This window comes from Schistosoma haematobium, chromosome ZW (genome assembly GCF_000699445.3).
Source record: "Schistosoma haematobium chromosome ZW, whole genome shotgun sequence".
NCBI classification, from domain to species: domain Eukaryota; kingdom Metazoa; phylum Platyhelminthes; class Trematoda; order Strigeidida; family Schistosomatidae; genus Schistosoma; species Schistosoma haematobium.
Genome location: NC_067195.1, coordinates 42,828,747 through 42,851,408, shown reverse-complemented (window position 1 = coordinate 42,851,408; position 22,662 = coordinate 42,828,747). Strand labels below are relative to the sequence as shown.

The following is a 22,662-nucleotide window of genomic DNA, read 5'->3' as shown; positions in this document are numbered from 1 at the left end:
TCAGTTGTTATTCACACTATCTATGGGCAATATACTTGATTGAGATATCGAGTGGTGAATGTTTAAGCCCTCCCTCTCTCCAAAAAATCGAAACAATGTATAAAACTACTGCCTACTATTCATTGACTTTCAATAATTCTCTAGCTGATATGAGTATATATGATGGAAAATGTATTGAAACAGTGTTCGTCTGTAAGATTCTTTCTTATTCATATGATCTTTAAGTATGATATAGCTATGTATAATGTCAGTTCAGTAATCTTATAAAACATTTTGGCAAAAAACTCCGAACTGTTTTTAGTAATCTTCGATTTGCCTAAATGAGGTGTTTTAGTAAAATATGAAAATTATGAATTAAATATTTCATTTGCACATCTTCAATCAGTTGTCTGTTACGAACTTCATCATTCCTTCATTCCTGTTGTTATTACACTTACCCTTCGTTTATATTCCTGTTCCCCTCAATTTGGTCTTCTTAATCTTGTGCTGTTAGGCATTTCATTTCTGATCGGTGTTACATACTACTTATATCTGTCAACATATGTAGCATACACCACAATACCATCGTTGACTTAATATCATAATTTTTTTTCTATTTTAAGATGTGTGTATTTTCTTTCATTAGTTAAATGATTAAAAACAATACGGCTTTTATTGTCATTCTAGTTAACTTTGAATTGGGATAAATTATGAAATCACAAACTTTTTGTTTATTTATATTAGTAAGAGTCATATTATTCAACATGACTTTATTAAATATTAAACAATTAACTGACACTGAAAGCTTGACTTGTAAGAAAATAATCTTTGAAAGTCATGAAACTATAAGAAAATCTATTCATGTGGTGAAAGAGAAATGTAACTTCTAAAGAGCTGTATATATACTTCAGGTTTATATCTTTCTGCCTGGATACTGTAAACTGAAAGTTGTTATTCTCTACTGTCGATTTCAAGTTAAGCATTTTAATCGATTTTATAAATCGGTAAGTAAATATTAACAGAAGTCATTATTTATTAATTATTTGACGGTTAGATACGAGGAGAGAAAACTCTGATTTTTTATAACTTAATAAATTTTATACACTGTTTTTGTGTTTATCATGATGATTTGTACGTTTGTATGTGTATACATAATGAAATACTGTCATACATTGTCAGTAATTCCAAATGACCTGTTTGTGTCATAACCTCAAAACAAACAAATAATGAGATTTTATTGATTTAATGACAATGAACTGAAGATGGAGGATGTTGTAAGGATATAACATTCTATTTTTATTATACGGTCAATTAAAATTGCTACGATGAGGTACTCTCTGTGTAAATAATTCCTTTGTAAATGTTTGGATAATTCTTGATGTGACTTCATAATAATATTAAGTGATAAAAGCTTTCTCAATACTAATTTTTAGTACAGAGCTGTTTAACTCCAGTCAACTAATAAAATACATTGAGTTTTTTTTCGTATGCCTTATTACAATCTCATTGAAATAGATTTTTCTAGTCACACAAACTATATGCAACTTCACATGATAGACAAGAAATAAATATCAACAATGAATTAGCATTCCATATGCTTTGAAATCTCGAAGAAAATAACTCAACTGAATAGTAAATGTAATCACATTATGTCAACAAGTATATCTGAAATTATTCTTATGGTAATTAATGAAAGTTAGTAGAAAACCCTAAACTTAGTGTTGACATTCGTCAGTAAGAAGTAAATTGTGCTTCAAAACAGATAAGTTACTTTTTTTTTTCGAAACAACAGAGTATAAAATGAAACCAAATGTCATGTAAAAACCAATAAATAAGCTATAGAATAATGGTGAGTGATTTTTTTCTGTTCAAATATGTCGTCTTGAAAAGTGACAAGTTTCTTGTTAACTTCATTTAACCAATCATCAACGTATCTTATTATATAAGTTTCATTTATTTGTGTTGTACATTTTCTTTTTAAATACTTAACAAATAAAAATCTTATGTAATAGGTTCCATTTTCTCTTTAATTTCCTCTCTTTTCTTTCAGAGTTTGTCTACTGGCTAAAAAATTAAATACAAGAATCATTTAAAAGAAGGTAAAGTTACACTTTGAATTTTCAATCTTAAATCATTCTCTTAATTCAATATTTAGTCTTTTATTAGTGTACAAAAAATAAATTGAGATTTTGTTCAGTCAATCAATCTTCCGGAGCACTGACCTTCTTGGCAATAGAATAATATTCAGTTACTTGCTTTAACACCGATTTTCGTGTTCTGTTGTTGTTTTATCTTAATTTCTGTTCAAAATTCATTTTCGTATTCTTTAAAATAAAATGTCAGATGAGGTCATTGTAAATGCGAATGAACAATTCAATTGTTCCAATTGTAATCTATCATTAATTGGACAAAAATATATACTGAATGATGAGAAACCATACTGTGTTGCCTGTTATGAAAGTAAATTCAGTCATACATGTGAATTATGCAAAGAGAAAATTACCTGTGATTCTAAAGTGAGTATTATCTTTTTTTTGTTAAACTATATAGTTAATTCAAAATGTTTCGCATTATCGAACAATATACAAAAGAAAAAAGCCCTTGAAATGTACTGAGTATTTCATTGATACATCATTTTACTTTGAAACTAATCTACAATATTCAACTTCCACTTTATACAAAATCAATTCATAAGACTTTTGGATCCTGATGGAAGTATGTTAATATTCATGTGGTGATTTTCGGTTCATTCGTCTACACTTCCCAAGGTCAAGTAGTTTTTAATATATCATTAGTAGTCAAGACTTATTACTTCTCGATGATTAAATCTACATTGAGTACACGACACAGGGATCATGCTATACTCTTGATCGACAGATTTAGGTCAGTATTTGTTGACTATGGAGAACAAATAGTTATTATTCATTTACGTAGTACCTATAACATTTTGATATAATGTTATTAGGAGTAAAATGACCTCGCAGTCAGTTCATCAATTTTACTGATTATTTGAGTCAGTTAAGAACAAAATTGTTCGAAAAGTAAAATGCATCCATTGAGTATTTTACTATTATACACAACCTAATAAGTTTATTTAATTCGCAATATTCGTATGAATAAGTATCACCTATTTTTGTCATTTGTCAAACTCTCTGGCTCAGCAGCTTGAAGTTCAGTATTTAAACAATGTGTTTCAAACCAGTTTACTAAAATCCGTCAAGAAAGTTAGTTCTCATACCCTAAACGTGGTAGGTAGCCTAATATGTCAATTTATATCTAGTCAGAAAGACCTATTTAGCTATTATCATCGTAATCATGCATTGTTGATATATATGAAGTATATTAGGACTTTCAGTCTTATCCGACCTTGTCAGTCATAGAAAAAATTACGAATGGCTAATAACACTTTGTCACTTCAAAAGACATCTGTTTTGAAAGTCTGGCTTACAAACCCCTAAAGGATTATACAAAGCTTTTTCATAATAGTAATGGTAGTAATTTGTATTATTATTGTCTGGACAATAACTTCACATCTGGATTTGTTGAAATGGTGACTTTTTCAAAAACTATCTACTTCTCTTTAAAGTATCAGTGTAATTGTATGTTCTTTGTCCTATTTCTATTATCTTGTCTCATAGAATTAATTTTTTTCAAATACATTTCTGTTACTTAAAATCTCAAAAACTTTTAAATAAATCATAAAATAATTTAGTGAAATTGAGAAAACTTCATTGGAAAATGACCATTATGTGCCCATTATATTGGTTTAAATCTCCTAAATGATTTTCGTAATGTTTTCATTGAAAATAATAAAGAAGAAACCATTTGATAACTTCCGACAACCACTTAACGTGAAAAATATGGTGTATTCTATTGTAGTGAACGAGAACACAAGTGCGGGGACAACCAAATGTATTACAACACAAAATTACAGAATCTCTTAGTAAAATCCGAGAACCATACAGTAAATTCTTTATTTGGAAAATATCAATCAATTGTCTCAGACTTCATTGTTCTTTCAGTTCCACATCAATCATTCTCTGTTCTCGTCCTCTTTCCTTCGATCTTCTAAACGTTCTGCGGCCGGACATTTCACTTTTGATTGATGATACATACCATTTATATCTGCCGATATCAGTAGCACACACCGCACTATGTTGAGTTACTTAGGCTAAGAACCGCATTGAAATTTAATCGATAGAATTCGATCAGCACTAAAATAGAACTAGACATTGTGCTGGTCACTATTCAATAGTTTGTCAATTTTAAATATTTCAGTTCTTGTTACATAGAAATAAAAGTTTACCGGACAAATAATTTGTTCAGTTCTATGATTAATCAGTGGAACTCGCAATTCCTTACAAAATCTTACATCTACACTTTCGGATTTTATAATTTGTTTAATTTGCTGGGTAGTTTTTTCATTAGCATTAACTTTTGTAGTGTTGTAAATTGACAAGGTATAAAAGTATTGGTCGTTGAAACTCTCAGCAAATACATTAATTGATTAATTATTTACTGTTTAATCCCGGGTACATCTGAAGTTGAATTATACACGCGAGACTTGTGAAACTGAGTTGTTTTCTGAATGATTATTCAACTGATAATGAAATATGATGAGAAATGTTATCAGTCACAGTGAAAAGTTCCCTTCTCGGTTATATGAAATTTTACGTTACCAATGAAATAGTTACTCAATTATCTTAAATGTACTAAAATTGCAAAATATGGGCTGTTAGATAGTGACAGGCCGAGTGTATCATTTTCTCCTCGAAAAGTGAGTATTCAGAGTTCGATTGTATTAGAAGTGCCTAGTGTAAACCACCAGAAAGTCTCTTATTAGAACAAGAAAGTTGTTCAGTCCTCCTCAGCTTTTCAATATTTATCCAGTCAGTGGTACTCCGAACTATAAACTATCCATAAATTAAGCTATCTTTACAAACAACTCATTTAAATATCGATTAATTTGACGTATTGACTGAGAAAGATATTTTTAAGGCTAGAAAATAAATTTGACAAACTGTTGTTTATATCGGATATACAAACTATTATATTGATAGCAGGAATATTTTAAAGATAGTCTTTCTGCACTGATATCAATCACAAAGCAGCTGAAAGTTATGGGAAATTTAAATAAATATCTAACTTTAATTATTTAAGAATATTCCTACCACTCTGGAATTTGTCTTGAAATAATTTCATCTCACTGTATTAATGGGGTATAGCAACATAAACTGATGTATATATGTACTAGGTTCTCCGTTACTTATGATGTTGATGGTTTGAAACTATTCATGACCTTCAGTGTTTTAACCAACAAGCAAGTATTTCATCTGTCTTATTTAAGGGTGATAAATTCTGTTAAGCTGTTATTAAAAAACTGAGATAGTTCGAAAGACTACGAATAGTATATACAAGATTTTGGTAAAATGAAAACTATTCACCGCTAACAATACTTTTTAGATGAACAGCAATCTGATATCTTAACGATTGCTAATGTTGTCAGCAATAGTAAAATTGTACATGTTTTGATAAGTTTTAAAATATGTAATATAGCTACTCAGTAGTCAGAAACATATCTTTAGGTTTTTGTTATATAATCAACGTATCATTTATAAAAATAAGCGGATAGCTTACTTGTTAATGTAAAAGTCAAAGATTTACAAAGATCTATTTAATTTGATGACGATTCTCATCCTAGACTGATGTCATCTAGTTAAGTATTGAAAATCGAACGAACACTGACTGAACTGTATCACGAATCGACTGATGTTGGAATTATGAACTAATGGGTATCAGCTTAGTAGGCTAAAGATTTTGTAGTTATCTCAAGGCCTGAATGTTCTGAGCTTTTTTGGACATAGGATACACACAATTGATCTCCCCTCCCAAAAAATAAATAAATAAAAACAACTGACTACTACTTTTTTAAGTTTAAATGGTTCTTCAGCTGGAATTAGTTAGTAATATAGAAGAGACTTCAAATTGTGTTATTTATTTTTAAAAATGTTTAATTTCTTCAATTTCTTGTTATAAAATCAGCTACAAGGTCGAACTCATTAATTCCAAAGTATTGTAATCTGTTTACAAGAAAATGAATAAATTATTAAATATACTTTTGTTTTTTCACATTTGCTATTTATTATCATCTTATATAAGTTGTATTTTTCCAAACAAAACAAAGATAGGGAAGATAGTACAATCACAAATAAATTTTCAATCATGTTCTCTCCTCCCATGTTATAGAAACTTATATCTTTGGTGGTTTAATAATTACTTCGTAATCTTTATCTTATGCTCATTTCATCTTTCCGGTTGACTGGATTCCTTTCGTTGTATGAGGTGTCCAGTTTCATCACATCTTTATGCAAATGTGAGTTCGTATATGTAAGTATGTGTATCTATATAAGTAAGTGAGGGGTATGCTTGTAGGTACTTCCTGTTGTCAACATAGAAAGTCCTAAGCAAATTTACATATTTATGTTGATTCTGTTCTGTACTTTTTTATATAGTTTAACAATGAATTTCTAGATGAGCACATACATACAGATAACAGTAGATTGTTAATCAGTATTATTTTTGTAGCTATAGGTGTTAGTAAAAAGATATAAATGATTATTTTTAAAAAGGAGGAAATTAATCAGATTTTTTTCAAGAAAAGACCAACAAGAGGAAAATGTTTCAAAACAATAGATTAACCTCTTATTATTATCATTGTTAAGGTTTATGTTGAACAAAGACAGAGTATGAAAGAAGAGCTATTTTGACCTTTTTCAAAAAGTCCAACTGAATTTATTGTTTCTACTCTGTCTGTTAGTAGAACGAAAATGAAACAAAAATACATCTGCTATTATTATTTAATAACGATCACTATCCAATATGATGGGCAACAATGATGATATTCATTGTTTATGTTGTTTTCTTTAAATAAGCTGGAATAAAATTCTGATTCATACAAATAAATAAAATCCTATTTGAATGATATATATGAGAATAAGTATAAATAATCCGGAAATCAGGAATTCTAGTTAATGTGTATCTGAAGCCAGAAAGAACTTTTTCCGTACAAGTTGGTACCATCAGTGGAGTAATAATCTTCCCAAAGTTTATTTTATGTCTCCTGACTGACTCTCTGACTGATCGATTGACCGAAACCCAGTGAAATCTTGCATCATAGTTTGCCATATCGACTGATTAATATAGTCATAATAAAAATTATTGACCATAATAAGAAGTGGTGTCATTAGATATCAGCAATTCAAACTGTTGACCGATGCGATAGATATCTCTCCATCTTTGATTTTCACTGATGTTAGTACATGATTTAAATATTTCTACGAAATCGTTTATTTTGTTTTGAAATCAATCAGTTCGAACCATTCATTTGTTTTACTGAATGTAATTTTAACTTGGTTCAAAATGTAATATAAAACCTTGGTAATCTCGTTAAACAATTAATTCATCAGTTACAGACTAGGGGTATGATCTTCTAACATCCATGCAGCTTGATAAGACAAAGCACTAGGTGGAAAATTGCATTCGTTTTTTTGTTTCTAATGTTCAGATGAGTTTTTTCTTAAAGATTTCTGTACTGATATACTTGAACAAGTCTCACAGTATAAATATCCATATTATAGAAATCGAATGAAACATTATTTTGAGATATCAAATATTCCCATTTGCTACGATTAAGTATAATGTATTACTAGGTTAGGGCTCATCGACATACAGTAATGTGGAAGCTGGGGACCTGAAATTCCTAGATCCAGTTTCACGCTTTGTTATAGATGTCCTTTAATAAGGATGTCATTGTTTGGTATCATCCCTGACATCGTCGTACTACTAATACTAATTAGGATATGAATTTTTATTTATATTAGCTAAACCATCATTAGATTATACATACATAGTAGCATTTTAAAGTGTTTCCCTACAGATACCAATAATCATATAATACTTGAGAGCATGATTTAGTTCCCTTTTTCAAATAAGTATAGGCTCATTATAAGGGACTAACATATCTATGCAAAGCTATATCCATAACGATTGATAACATTCATTATTCACGTAATGTCAAACTTGATGCTGTTCACAGCTTTATTTGTCAATTATTGTGTATATGATACCAGTACATGGGACTGTTTATTTGCAGATTCAAAGCTATTGGCTCAAAAGTGTGATTCACCAACAGATTTTAATTTACGTAAAGTGACTTTTTAAAAAGTCACTTCGAATACATTGCATTCGTGGAATATGAATGCTAATCATCTACTAGTTATGGCTATACTATCTATTTTCATTCTAACCTTTTAACTGTTATCATCAAGAGAAATTTTAGCTAAAATATGCCAATGTACAGAGGCAGCCACGTTTATGGAGTAATAAAGAGGAAAATACATCCATTTAGTATATATAATCTCTGAATCTTTTAAACTAATTTCTGTACATAAGTACAGGTGCTTTTTTCAATCTGTAAAATTATTTGAATTACCGTCTTGTAAAATTCTATTCTTACCTTAAACAAGTAGCTTTAAACAATGAGAATATTTGTTTATTTTTTGCCTACTTATTAGTAGTTTAAATGTTTTACAAAATCTTCGAAGTTATAAACTGCTTCCACTTCTAGAAAGTCATGCAATACTACTTTTAGTTCACAAACCGATCATCCGAGAATTTAGGATTGAGCATGTTATGTTTACTACTATGCGCAAACTGATACCACCTTAGATGTTTGAACTTGGCTTATCTATCGTCTCAATCAATTAAGCCGTTCTGATCCACAATAAAACAGAGTTTACACTAACTTATTGCTTTTTACTATCTAACATCGAACAGTGTCATTTAACTTCTATGAGTATATATATATATATATATATATATATATATATATATATATATATTATGGGTGCACATTCCAATGGATAGCTATAATGAATTGAAATTTCCAAAAGCTTAAACCTTTACAAAAGTGGGTGAAATAAATCTATACTTTATTCTGAATTCGCTGGATTACGGCAAAAGGATTCACGGAAGATCTTTTCCTAGTTGATTTTTCTTATTATTATTGATACATGAGTCATTGTACCCACTAAAATGATCTTATTATTTTTCCTCTAAAATGTTATGAAAATGTGAAGATTTTTTAACTGTTTTGTTAAAACTGATGTTAAAAATTTATCGTTAGACTACTTCAATAAAACAGTATAATAAAGGAATGTAATAAACACTAACAAATAAAAATTGCTATGATTTCAATATTAAGTCAAAGAACCAAAACATCAGAAAGTGTGGCGGTATTAATCAGATATTTTCATGTGACCTTGAATACAGGGCACAAAGAATGTCCACATCAAATTATTGGATTCAAATTTCACTGGTTTGTTTGAATGTTCTGAAACAGCTAATTAGAATAAATTAAGATGTCTTGGTAAGTAGTCAGTTTAAAGTTGATTCACTTATATTTTAATAGTAACAGTCTTAACTGATGAGTCATCATGGGAGCCAGTGTGGTTATAACAGTTTACTAATAAACAAACAACTGTTCTACTGAGGTAGAAGTCAATCCAAGTATTTTATTTCACCAACAAAAATAATATTGTAAGTAAACTATCATTAACCTAGCCAACAAGTATTTTTAAAAACATGTAAACATGGTGGAAAATCTTGTTTAAGAAACTTTTACCAAAAACTCAACGAAGATGGAAAGTCACTGATAACTTGCAACCCCTAGATAGCATTTTCGAACTTTTTCATATCATAAACTAAAGTTTGCACCTCTGATTATATCTAAAACAGATGAACACGTGAATCCATAACTTATGTTTCACACTTTCTAACTACGTACACATGCTTCTGTAGTGGTTCTCCTGTCCGGTAATCGAACTTATATTCCATTACTGTGGAGTTATTTAATGGTGAAAGTGGTGTGGTAAAGCCAATTTACATTTTACTGTTGTCGTGTAATAAATATTTGTTCTTTTCTTCTCATCACACGAGAAAATATTTAAAGTGTCAACCTTGTGCAATAACGATGAATTATTGAATGACCAATTAGTATGCATAAAACAACATTTTGGAAGCCGGTAATGGTCAGAATAAGTCAGTTGTAAATAGCCAAACTATAGCCTCAAGCACAATGGTTAGAAACTTTGGGGAGAAAACATAAGTTTAGATGCAGTTTGTTGATGAATTTCACTAAATTTGAGATCCAATCTCTCTTGGTTTTATATCATTCAGCGAGTGTAATAGGCTGTCTTGGAAAGATTAGATTAATAGTTTTAAGCAGTATATTTGGTGACTACATTATGTATAACAATTTTGTAAGATTACTGTTCTACTTTTTCATGACAAAAGTATGATTCTCACCAAAAATTGTTGATTACTTCAGCATAACCTCGAGCACTTACATAGTCTAAAACGTATAATGATTTATGACTTGGCAGTTTTTCAGAAACCCCGGAAAGCTGTTATATGGGAAAAATTTCATCATTTAGTCCACTCAAATATGTTTCCAGTTTTCTTTGTTAGCAATAATAGTTTCACAATACAATTAAACTACTGTTTAACCAAAGATAGTAAATTTTAAAAAGACATAGTATCTTAATCGTTTGCTTGTTGCTGACACGGATAATTATAGCCTATTTCTTGTACCCATTTGTTATTTTAGAAGTATGAGGTAGCTGAATATTTCCAATATATTTTATCAACAAAAATCAACAAGGAACTATGACACTACAATTTGAGAAGTCAAGCTAGCTGATTTTAATGATATTGCTCTTTGTAGTTTGGAAAATCTGCAGTAGTGGCTACCGTATATTCTTTTATTAATTAATCTTGAAGATTATTACAGCTTATTATTTTGAGAACAGTTCATGTAAATGTCAACTTAACAACTTTTCTAGAGATATACTAATGACGATTCTTGTTAGTTACAACAAAATATGTAATGTTGCATAGGAAAACTAAGATTTGTTATCTCTTCTGCACAACCACAATCTCTGTATTAATACTGTACATGTGTAAGGAATCCTATGATACAAAGGGAATCGAAACTAAGTATAACATCTTGAAATGGAATAGTTCTCTCATTTGTAATAAATAGGAAGAAAACATTTTTCTGAAGTAGAAAATTAACGACATTCATATCAGTAGACAACAAAAACACGTCATAGAAAGATTATAAGTAGATCTATCAACTTTATAATGATTGGTACACTTAAACATCATCTTAGAGCCTAAACCATCTGAAGATTATTTTGTGGATTGTTTATACCTTTATCATCAAACTATTATGTCATTGTTCCTGTTTTAATGCTTATTAACATGCTAACCACTGTTGTTAGTCGGTTTCAAAAGAAACTCAGAATACACCATAAATATTTAGTTATTACGTTTATATGGGCTCATAACTAACTTTTTTCATTGAAAACGATTATTTGATTAGAATAGTACATACAACCAAACAATATTGTTTTCAATTAGGTATTCATCAGGATTTATTCTAATATACATGAATACTTAAAGTCGATGCTCACAATGTAATATATTACATAACTAAAAATTGGTGGTAATAAGATAAGAATAATAAAATAAGATTCTATTAACATATGAAATAGGTCAAACTTGGGTAAATGGACTTTAAAATAATAATCACAAAACATTATGTAATAAGAATATAAATGGAAGGTGAGAAATGACAAACATATACAGGATGTGAAAAAAATCAATAAAATTGTTCATTAAGTCATTCACAGGTAAGGATGGGGCAGGAATGTGACGAATTTCTTTTCACTATATAAATTAACTTTCTAAACTAGGTTATGATTTAAAGTTAGGTGAACTTAATTTATTTATTTATTCTCTGAAAAACTGGCTTACGCTGAGTCATGAAAAGTAAGAAAATTTAATTTCTCTACTCATTGTGATACTATAAATATATTATTTCTATTGGCAACAGTTTACCCAATGCTCAATTTATTTGAAATTGTCAATTCAAACCTTGATAATAATACCTATAAGGTTATAGGTTCGGACCCCTATAACTTCTGGTATATATAGAAGATGGGATCAAATCTCATTGGGAAATGACGATGGTGTACGAGGGATCACTAGAAACGATTTGCTTCTATCTGCCATATAATTACTATCAACCAGATGTGGCATAATAAAGATATGTATTGTCTTCATCTGGTCCCTTCATAGTCAAGGTAGTAGATGCTCACTTGTTCGTTGGTTAAGTTGTCTGGTAATATATTCGATATAGTCATTTCTGTAGAACCAGCTGAATCTGTAGATGAACATCGAAGAGGGGAACATAAGTAAATTACCCTTACTTTAAGTAGACATCACTGGTCTAACAGAACATGTTCATCTTAAATTAGGTGCGTAAAATATCCTCTTAACTGACCTCGCTTATCTATCATCTGATTGTAGGTTTATGATCAGATAAGGAACTGATTATTCATATCAGTAATGCATGCCACCATCTACAGCGGTAATATTATGAGAAAGTACTTCGTTTGTTTTCACTGTTCGCCGTTTGTTTTTCTCAATTCAACTTTTTTCATTTGTTCCATCTCAGAAGTTCAGTAAATTGGATAATAAAAAAATTTCCTCTGCTAGAATGTGTAGACCGAAGTATAGATTTTAGATTCTACAGACGTATTTTAGATAGTCCATAAACCAAATTTTTTAAATGAATAACACGTCTGTTTAATTTGTTTCAACCTCCTAACTACCTTTCAAATCCTATTGGTTTTATCACTAATTGGTTTGATTTACACTGAGTTGGTTATTCGATAGGAACTACTAGTTACAGTGGGTTTTTTCATAAGTGGCTGTTCCAAATTTTAGCGATGTATTTTTTTACGGAATTGAAATTATTCTGAGTAAAGTTGTAGAAAATAAACGAACATATCATGTTTATATTGCTTGTTGTGAAAAATTATTGAAGCGGGAAACAGGACTCCAAAAATTTATCAACTCACAAACCGCCTGTCTAAATCATAGTCGTCTGTTCATTAATGACATGCCTTGAGATGGATTTCTGGGACTTCTAATGAAGACCTGAGAGCTATGGGAACATCTAGAAAGGAGATGAGAGAGTAGCTCACCGATTACATCGAATGATTTTCTACTTATATCGTAAACTGATGGAAGTTTGAAACGTGAACTGTTAGATCTGAACTCAACAGTTTAAAATTATTGTTGCCTCTCAGTAAGCGAATAATCTGAATGTAAATCCCGTATGAGTTTTCGGGCGCTCAACAGTAACTAGTCTTAAGCCAAATGGACACTTTATTTCTATTATTTATTACTATGACTGAGTCACTCGGTGTTAAACTACTGATGAGATTTACAAATCCAATAAATACCGAGTAGGTAGTTAAATACTAATATGAAATCTGTCATGTATAAAGTATTAGAATGCAACCAGAATTTTAAGTCCAAGAAATTCAAAAAAGAGGAGAAACATTGTTATAATCCTTTCATGTTCATAGTCTTACTTCACTTGTAAATTCTCTAAAATTGACAGATAATTCCCATTTAAACATTAAAAATTAAAAACACCAAGTTCGGCGAAGGAATCTTTTTTTCTCTAAAAATCTAAACAATTTTGATGGAATCTACCTGTTTATAAAATGTATTTCTACTTCATAAAGTTCTTAAAAATATTTTTTGTGGAATTGATGGAACAGGTGATAATAGAAATCAGTCATAAATCAGTTTCCTTTCATTCCATTCGCTATTTTCATAGGATCTTTCATTCAAGGATAAACATTGGCATGAAAGGTGTTTCTTCTGTAGTGTTTGTCAAGCATCGTTAGCTGATAAACCATTCGCCACAAAAGACAATGATTTATACTGTCCAGAATGTTATGATGAGAAATTTTCACCGCGTTGTGATGGTTGCAAAAAGATATTCAGGGCTGGTTCGCGTAAATACGAATATAAAGGATCAACATGGCATGAAGAGTGTTTTACTTGCATAGAATGCAAACAACCGATTGGAGCTAAAAGTTTCGTACCAAAAGATGATGGTGTAGTATGTGTACCGTGTTATGAAGAGAAATATTCACAAAAATGCTGTAAATGTAATAAGGTCAGTGAAATTAATTTACTCTCTTGTTCCACTTAATAAATCAAAGTTTAAGTCAATTGATTTTTCTGTGGTGAGTATGGTTTATGTAAAATGTATTACCACAACTAATAGGTTGTTGTCTTAGGCAATAAATATTTTCGGTTTCAGTGAAACTACTAAAACGTTTCGGATTAGTCGCTCGTGGTATGCAAGGTAGTTCTACTAATTTTATGGTATTTCTGCTTGTTTCTACTGTACTAGTAATGATTTAGGTAGTCGTTCAGTTGAATAACTCATCCAGTTCACTTTATCAGTAATCGAATGTTAGCGAAAATCATAAGGGATTCTGATATATTAGATCAAGGATTCTGTTCAGCTGTTTCCACTTACAAGTTGGTGTTCACCGAACCACAAGTTAAAACTGATGGGTAATGAACAGCCGTTTCAATCTAATAATTACTTACAATTGATTATTTGTCAGATATAAATCATATATTTTAGTGTATAGCAATAACTTTGGTTCTCAACCTACCAATAATTTTATCACTAACTGACTCATGCCATGAAGTAATCTCTCTTTCTATAACATATATGCATACACCACTATAGAGCATTCATCAGAATACGATTTGAGTTCTCAATAAAAATTGATGACTTCATGAGCTTGGGATAAGCATTTTAGAATAGTAGATTCAAGCCAAATCATTGATCTCTTATTTGTAAATTGCACGAAAATAGCTTTTGTGAAGGAGGAGAAAAAGTGAATTAGAGACATTGAAACAATATACAATAAGGTTTTATTGATGGATTTATACTAGCATAAACATAGTATAAAATTTGTATTCATCTAATTGACATCTAATGTACATAATTTCCTTCAAGAAATTGTCATCAGTAACATAATAATTGTAATAATAACCAAAACAAAAGTTCAAAACCTAGACGCCTTCTTCTGGTAAAAAACGTATATTCAGCTTCAAGAATTAGTAAACCTACTTCAACTACTTAATTCCATACCAGTTGTTTATTTTGATTGCATGAATGTCAACTCATGAGTCTCAACCATAAGAAGCGTTGTCCATCGGTCAGTGAATAGGAACCAATATAATTCCGTTCGATGTGTTTACTGACCTAGATGACTGAATATTGGATTAGAGTATGAGCAGATTTCATATAATGACAGAAATTTTATTTGATCTTGTTTCGTACTTGTCGATACGTATCATCAAGGCAAAGTTCTACTTCAGAGCTCTATTCTGTATCACTCATACTTAATCTAACCACTGATCCCTTATAGAATTGAACAAATAATACTAAGCGGTCACTGGGAACAACTAGAAACAATCACCTCAAACTAAATCTTAGCTGTAAAATTATGCACTATAATAATATCATAAATCTGACTGTGTCAGACTGAAGAATTTAAAACTATGATTAATAGTTTCAGTTCATTTAATTGTGAACAATAAATGTCCTAAAAGTAGGATTATATACCGAAGGAAATCGGAACATATTAAACAATATTTCATTCATATACATGCACATATGTATTTGGCTAAAAGCCTATGCCATAGATCATTACAAAAAAGTTGTCACTAATCAATAGTCTTTTTGTTTTTAATATTTTTTTCCTTAAAAATAAGCTTGAATTCTTTGCTTTGATCAATGAACATGAATTATTCGTTTGTTTTAACATTTATCTTATGGTTGTTGAATAAAAAGTATCTCCGAGTTGCACCTTTAGATGAAATCAATTTGGTCGGTAGATATTTGGATAGTACAGTAAAGTAAAATTTTTGTATATATATTATTGCCTGGTGAAATAAAGACGAAAATAATAAACAAATCGGATCGTATTGTTTGAATTCATTCGTAATAGGTTTTGTGATTAATTTCATTTTAGACAAAATGATTAAAAAGCTTGTGACTTAAGGCTATATTGAGGCAATCTACACAGGATGCATATATGTCAACATGAGACTGATCAATTACAGTCCTAAGTAACAATGGGACGATACAAGTAAAACAACACCAAGTAAATTGAACAATGATTTTTTGTTTCATTTAACCAACTCTCCAATATAAAACACAAGTATTAAGATTTGTTAGTATCACCATAAATCGTTTAAATTGGAATAATGTCAAAAAATAATTTAAAAGGGTTTCAATGATTAAACAATGATGTATGAACTAAATAGTACAGAATACAACCGTCGTTCATGATAGTCAGAGATTTTCACTAATCAGATCCTAGTGATATGAAAACTAAATACTTGATTTATTCTTCTGGGTTTGAATTCATCAGACGATGTATAAAGTACTTTTGCATTGGGCCAGTTGATTTGGATCGAGTTTAACAACCTTCAGTTAGGAAATACTGATTTAGACCTATCGAAATGGTGGTTATCAAATATCTGAGTAATTTTAATGAGTAAATATAGTAACTCATCTTCTAAATACATTACAGTGACGCACAGAATTCTTAAGAAGGTATTCATCTATTATAGCAGATAACCTTCAGATAAATTCTTTCTCTCTAAATAAATAAAATTTGTCATTTATTTAAGTGTATTGAATTGTATCTGAATCAGAATAAATATTATCTGATCACTTCATTTGATAGCAATTGAAGTAATATGGGGTAACATTATATATATTACTTGGTTGAATGCAGTGGCGATTACAAAGTTAAGATGGTTTTCCACATGATTGGACTCATCTTCAAAATAAACCGATAAACCAAATAACAGTTATGTAAGCCTTAGTAAATAAGTTTGACCTAAATCTTCAAAATTCTAGCGAGAATCCGCAACTCATAGAGTTCAGTCATACTGAAAGTTAAATAAGTATCTTTCATAACATTTTTTGATTGTCATATTATTTCAGAAATTAATAGTTGGGAACATGAACCACTGAATTCCTACTTAGTAATCTAAAAGTAACATCTTCATTACAAAGCCTAAATTTCCCCTGGTTATACTCCTTGCGCCGTCATAAATATGCACTACTGGATGGTTCTAGATTAAGAATAAACAGATGTTCAGTTGTAACCTTTTTTATTAATGGTTCTTCGGCTAACATTAATCTATGATCAAATGTATTTCAAAATTTATTTATTTATCTCATTCTTATGAGACCTTTCAAAAAAGACATTAGAATGCAGTTAAGCAAAGTGTATTCAGGTAAGCACCAATTACATAACAATAAACGTAATACAAGACAGTTTCTTAACTGATATATTGAAAATATGATTGCTGTGTATTGGTAATAATAATTATTATTATGAAACAGGAGTTGAATCTACTAACAACTTAGTGCATGTGATGTTTGTGAAGTATTTTTCAGCGTGGAATAGTTCTTTTTCCTTTCTTTTTGTAACTTGAATTGAAATATCATGAAAATGTTAACTCAAAGGAATGACACATGCGAAAAGCGATATGTTTACATTGATAACATCATACAAACATTTTTCAGTAGTAAGATTTTGACGTATCCTATTTTAAAGATGCACATAATCACCATTAATTGAAAATAAACAAACAAATTATCCTTAGATTGAGATTTTAAGTATGGTTCTGATGACCAACTTTCAAAATCTGATTTATATTTTCATAATCTCGCGATTTTTGAGATCTCGATCTCTTTTCTTAAACAATAAGAAAGAAAGTAAAAGAAATTAAGAATATATCATGAAAAGAATGTACAATTAAGCAGCTGTGGAACTAACTTTCACATGACCCATAAATCCTTTAATGTTCACAATCATGTCTACTATTTTCTTTATACTGAGATATTTTTAGTAGGTAGACTTGTGTATTAGGTCCTAGTCCATTTTGTCATTTGATCTTTTGTATAATTGATAATAGTTATTTGGTTTGACTTATGTTATTGTGGGGGTTTTATTGTGTTAGTTTACAACGATTCAGTGATATTTCAAACTGTACACTGAGCACGTTCACACATGCTAATAATACATGCTTATAACTCTTCCAAGTTGTACACATTTTTCTTAGAAGATTATTTCAACAAAGATTGAATTTTTTTGACTCAATACCATTTTAAAGTATTCGTCTAGCTCTACATTCATAGGGTGTTATTATTTTCCCTGTAACACTGAAACTATCTATGATAAGACAACTTTCCTACCATTTTGTATGACAACACTTTTTCTATGAATAATTAAATTGAATTAATGGGAGTAATTTTTCGTCGACTTATTTTTTTCATTCCCGACATAATAGGCCATTCAAAAAGGTGGGGTAACTTATAAAGGTCAACCATGGCATAAAACGTGTTTCTTATGCACAAATTGCAGTTGTGAATTAGCTGGTCAAAAGTTTACATCACGTGATGAGAAACCTTATTGTGCAGATTGTTATACACAATTATTTGCAAAACATTGTGCAAAGTGTACAAAACCAATTAGTGGTAAGTTACTCTTTTTCGGTGGCAGCAGGGTGGGTAAAAATTTCATAATTATATTTCGTTGAGCTTCATGAACCAAAGGTAGTATGAGATGAGACGTTTGAAAGGATAGGTAAAAACTCATTAATCTTATTTTATTCACTCGATTTTTTTAAATTTCTTTTTGGTGAGGTAAATTCATTCATATGTTGATTGTTGTAACGGGTGAATGCAGGTTTTGATAAGCAGCGTTTTATTGATCGATTCGGTGACAGTGACACGTAAAACACGTAGTGGACGACCTAGTGCCCTGATTGGCCCTGCTTCGCTGTCTGTCCTAGCCAGTTGAGTCAAGAACACAAGTCACAGCCTCTGAGTTATGAATCATTGTACTTCAGACATACTCTATTTATATACTAACCAAAAAAACCACATCGTACCATGAAATAGAGAACAACATTTACACAATATTTAACAAGTGAAATAAACATCGACCAATGGGAAATGTCCATTTAAGGTCCAAGGCCACCATAAACTTAACATGATAATTATTGGTATATTTTTCCTCAGCATCCATAACATTGATAAACAATGAAAGGTACCAGTCTTTAATTTACACTTGGGAATAATCTCAGTATACGTAAAATACACATATCTTTTATTTACTGAGCTACATAGTTTAGTAATAAATTTGTAATTTTTTCACCAAATGAAATCTGTTAGATGTGAATGGATTAGAAAACTTTAGCACCTACAGTTCGAGAATATGTGGATAATCAAGTATTCATCCCTTAAAAACTAGCTAACCCACAATATTCCTATGGTTATTTACAACTACGTTTAAACACAGTTATACATAACTAACCATGCACTGTTTTCTGTCAAAGTAAATCCACTAATAGTTTTTCATTTATTTTAAACATTTAATACATTTGCGTTACTGAATCAGTAGATGATTTCTAGATTTTCACAAACTTCAATTATTGAGTGGTGAATAAACTAAAGGGTGGAGATGGGAGGACATCTTGGCTTCCAAGATTGGCCGATTTACGGGAATCAATGGATGGTTATAAACTTACGAGTAGACCATGGGACTAAAGAGACTTCTAAAAAAGATACGGAAATCAATGGAATACTCGGCACTTGATTAATTAGGGTAGAGAGAAGCATAATGTACAGATTTTTAGCTTTCTTAAAACGTTTCTAATAAACAATTTTAGAAATTTTCCTGGAGTCTTGGAGAACTTTCAAAGTAATTATAGGTATCTCTTTATACTATATATATTAAAGATTTCTTGACTTCACCATAAAATTTGGATTATTTTGTTTGCTTCTGTTTTTTTCCTCGAAAAATATCTTCTGTCATGGGAAACATACACCTCATATTAAAACAAATGAATAAAATCCAGGTTTTGGCGGCTGCAAATTTGTAACATTTGAAGAAAAACATTGGCATTCTGATTGTTTCAATTGTAGTAAATGTCAAAATAGTCTGGTAGGCAAAGGATTCCTTGTTTCGGATGATGGAGTTGTTTGTCCTGAATGTGCAAGATAATGAAGTGAACACATGCAAATAAGCACAAAATCACAAAGAAAATAGTAAAAAGTCCAAATGATATAATTAAGAATGAGAATAAAACTTTCAATACAATTATAAAAATACACAGAAAGTTAATATACATGATTATGTTTTGTGGTTTTCCTCATTAATATACATTTATGTATTTATTTATTGTAAGCTGAGTTCACCTTTTTGGTAGCTGCTTTCCTTTTATTTATTCATTAGTTTATTAACGATCCCAACTGTTCTTCATCTGAATGTTGCATAAACAATTTTTTTATTTTCAGTCATTTTATTGATTATATTTATAGTACTTATATCGTTTATAAGTAGTGTCTGCTCTCTTTTAACTTTTATCTGCTTACTTTTAATAACCTACATTTCACTCCGAAATTAAATTGTCTCTGATCGATTCCAAAGTTGCTTAAACATTTACCTAGATATTTGCCCTTTATGGTATCTTTTCACTTAATCACACATGAACGCAGCAAATAATTTCTCTATGCAATTTATATATCAGATCATTTTTGTGGATCGACATGAAGAAAAGTTGATCTGTTGACATGTAATGCTTAACTTCTTAAATTCAACTTTCACTATTGTTTGTTATCAAGGCCTTTCCTAATTACCCGGAAGGAAAAAGAGGGGAAGAGAAAGCAGTAATGAGAGTGACTAATAAATAAGAAACATCAATTATCCTATTTATTAAAACAATATCCTTTCATTATCATATTCATTTATATTTGATTTATGTTTATTATCACCGTCATATTTCTATGATTGTGTTTTCCTACTATTTTTCTCTTAATAATGTTATTATCATTGTAATAGTGGTTTGGTAACTGTGATGGTATGATAAAGATAATTTCAAACATTACAATACTTCCGCTAGTCAAACATTTGTTTTTGTGTGTGAGTTTGTAATCCTCTTTATTTCGACTTTATTGCTTGTGCTTTTATTGACCTTTTTATTGGGTCAAAGTAAGAAAGATAATACTTATCAATGTAATATTATAAATCTTTTTTTCCAAATGAATATCACTCATGGTAAAGAAAAACAAATGTCTTCTACTGCAATGAATGATATTTTAATTTTTCTTGAATACTTAGTTTTTATCATTATATGTTAAGTTATAAAGTTCAGTGGAATCATTACTGTTATAGTCTCTATGAGGTACAGTGAGTATTATGCCGATAAGTGTTAAAGAGAAGTAATGATAACGTTCCATAAAATATGACGAAATAACTGTTCAGAGCTGTGAAATGTGTATTGCGTTTCTTGGTTCATATAAACACTATATATATTGAAAATGCATAGCAAAATAGATGTTAGATTACATGAACACCAGTGATGATATCTGACCACTCAAGATATATTCACATACACGAAGCTTTCTAAATGACTCCCTTTAAAACTTAGAACTCGTTGGTTGGTGGCATTTTTATCCTCGTGTTGGTGTTCCAACTAAAACGAAAACTGGTACCATTATGTAATGGGCTACCGTTTGAAAATGACTATCTTTTTTATACTGAACATTTAATATATGTTAGAACCTTTAATTTCTTTGTATCTTGATATATTTGGTTGCACTAAAATACCCTCTACTTGTGGTGACGTGATTCTGGCATTTGAAACAACGTTAAAATTGTATGAGTCATTGACTGTGATATATTTAAATCCAAGTGATATGAAAATTGATGTGACAAGCTTCTTGTTTTTTCTCTAAGCTAATTTGGATGAAGTTATGTTCTCTGAATAGGACCCTTGAATTTAGAAGCTTACATTGACTCCTATATGTTAAAGATTTTGTCCAGAACATTAAAAATCCTTAAATAAACCATTCAACTCAGAGTTGAAAATATCACCATAAGTATTCTTCTGTGGCACAAGTCTATCTAATCATTCCATACACTATTATATACGTAGACTCCATATGATAATATATATTCATTGTTCACATAAATAAATACAAACTCAATTTACCAAGCACCGATAAACACACATAATCAGTGCAACTTTATCTGAATTCAATGTAGATTAAGAAAAAAAGAATCACATGTAAGTAACTTTGTAATTTTTCGCACAAACTACCTAAATTTTCTGCGATTAAAAAATAAAAATTCAAACAATTATCTCAACCAAAAATGATTAATTGAATAACAGGAAATCAAGGATGAGAGATTAACAATGAGAATTAAGTAAAAGCGATCAAAATAATAATTACGGTTTTGAATGCAAGTTTAAATCATATCTTTTTTTGTTTCTGTTCATTATTCAGAAATTTTCAGTTTGGGGCTGTGGAGATTATTGAATTTCATCAAAATCATGAACCGATTAGTGTTAGACCACCATTGAAAACCTCGAAGTACTGGACAGTTGTTTCATCCCCGTATGAGACTCCTCAGTATTGCCCGTCCGCAACCTCGAACACAGGACCTTCGGTCTCATGCAAATGCTTAACATCTAGATCACTAAGTCGGAACCCAACGGTGTTATTGTCTAACTCCAGTTAGTCCACGACAGTGCGCAACCATCTTCCATTTAGAAATTTATTGAATAGAATTCTCATCGTGAACTATTGAAAATCCTAAGAGCATTGACATGGTTGTCTACAATCTGTTTTTGGACTTGATCTAA

The 22,662-nt window shown here is 30.2% G+C and overlaps 1 protein-coding gene across 2 annotated transcripts in view; it reads left to right on the top strand.

Annotated features, from left to right (window-relative positions):
* FHL2_2 (Four and a half LIM domains protein 2) overlaps positions 1-22,020 on the top strand; it is a 60,583-nt gene extending 38,563 nt beyond the window's left edge. The window contains exons 3-7 of one of the 2 annotated variants that reach the window (XM_051211456.1): positions 2,030-2,078; positions 2,135-2,495; positions 13,736-14,080; positions 18,301-18,487; positions 19,873-22,020. In XM_051211456.1, the coding sequence (XP_051071519.1) occupies positions 2,316-2,495; positions 13,736-14,080; positions 18,301-18,487; positions 19,873-20,018 (858 nt within the window). In that variant the 5' untranslated portion in view covers positions 2,030-2,078; positions 2,135-2,315 and the 3' untranslated portion in view covers positions 20,019-22,020. Of the gene's footprint in view, positions 1-2,029; positions 2,079-2,134; positions 2,496-13,735; positions 15,625-18,300; positions 18,488-19,872 lie in introns of those variants that run through there. The other variant, XM_051211457.1, reaches the window with a different exon arrangement.
* Positions 22,021-22,662: the final 642 nt, after the last annotated feature.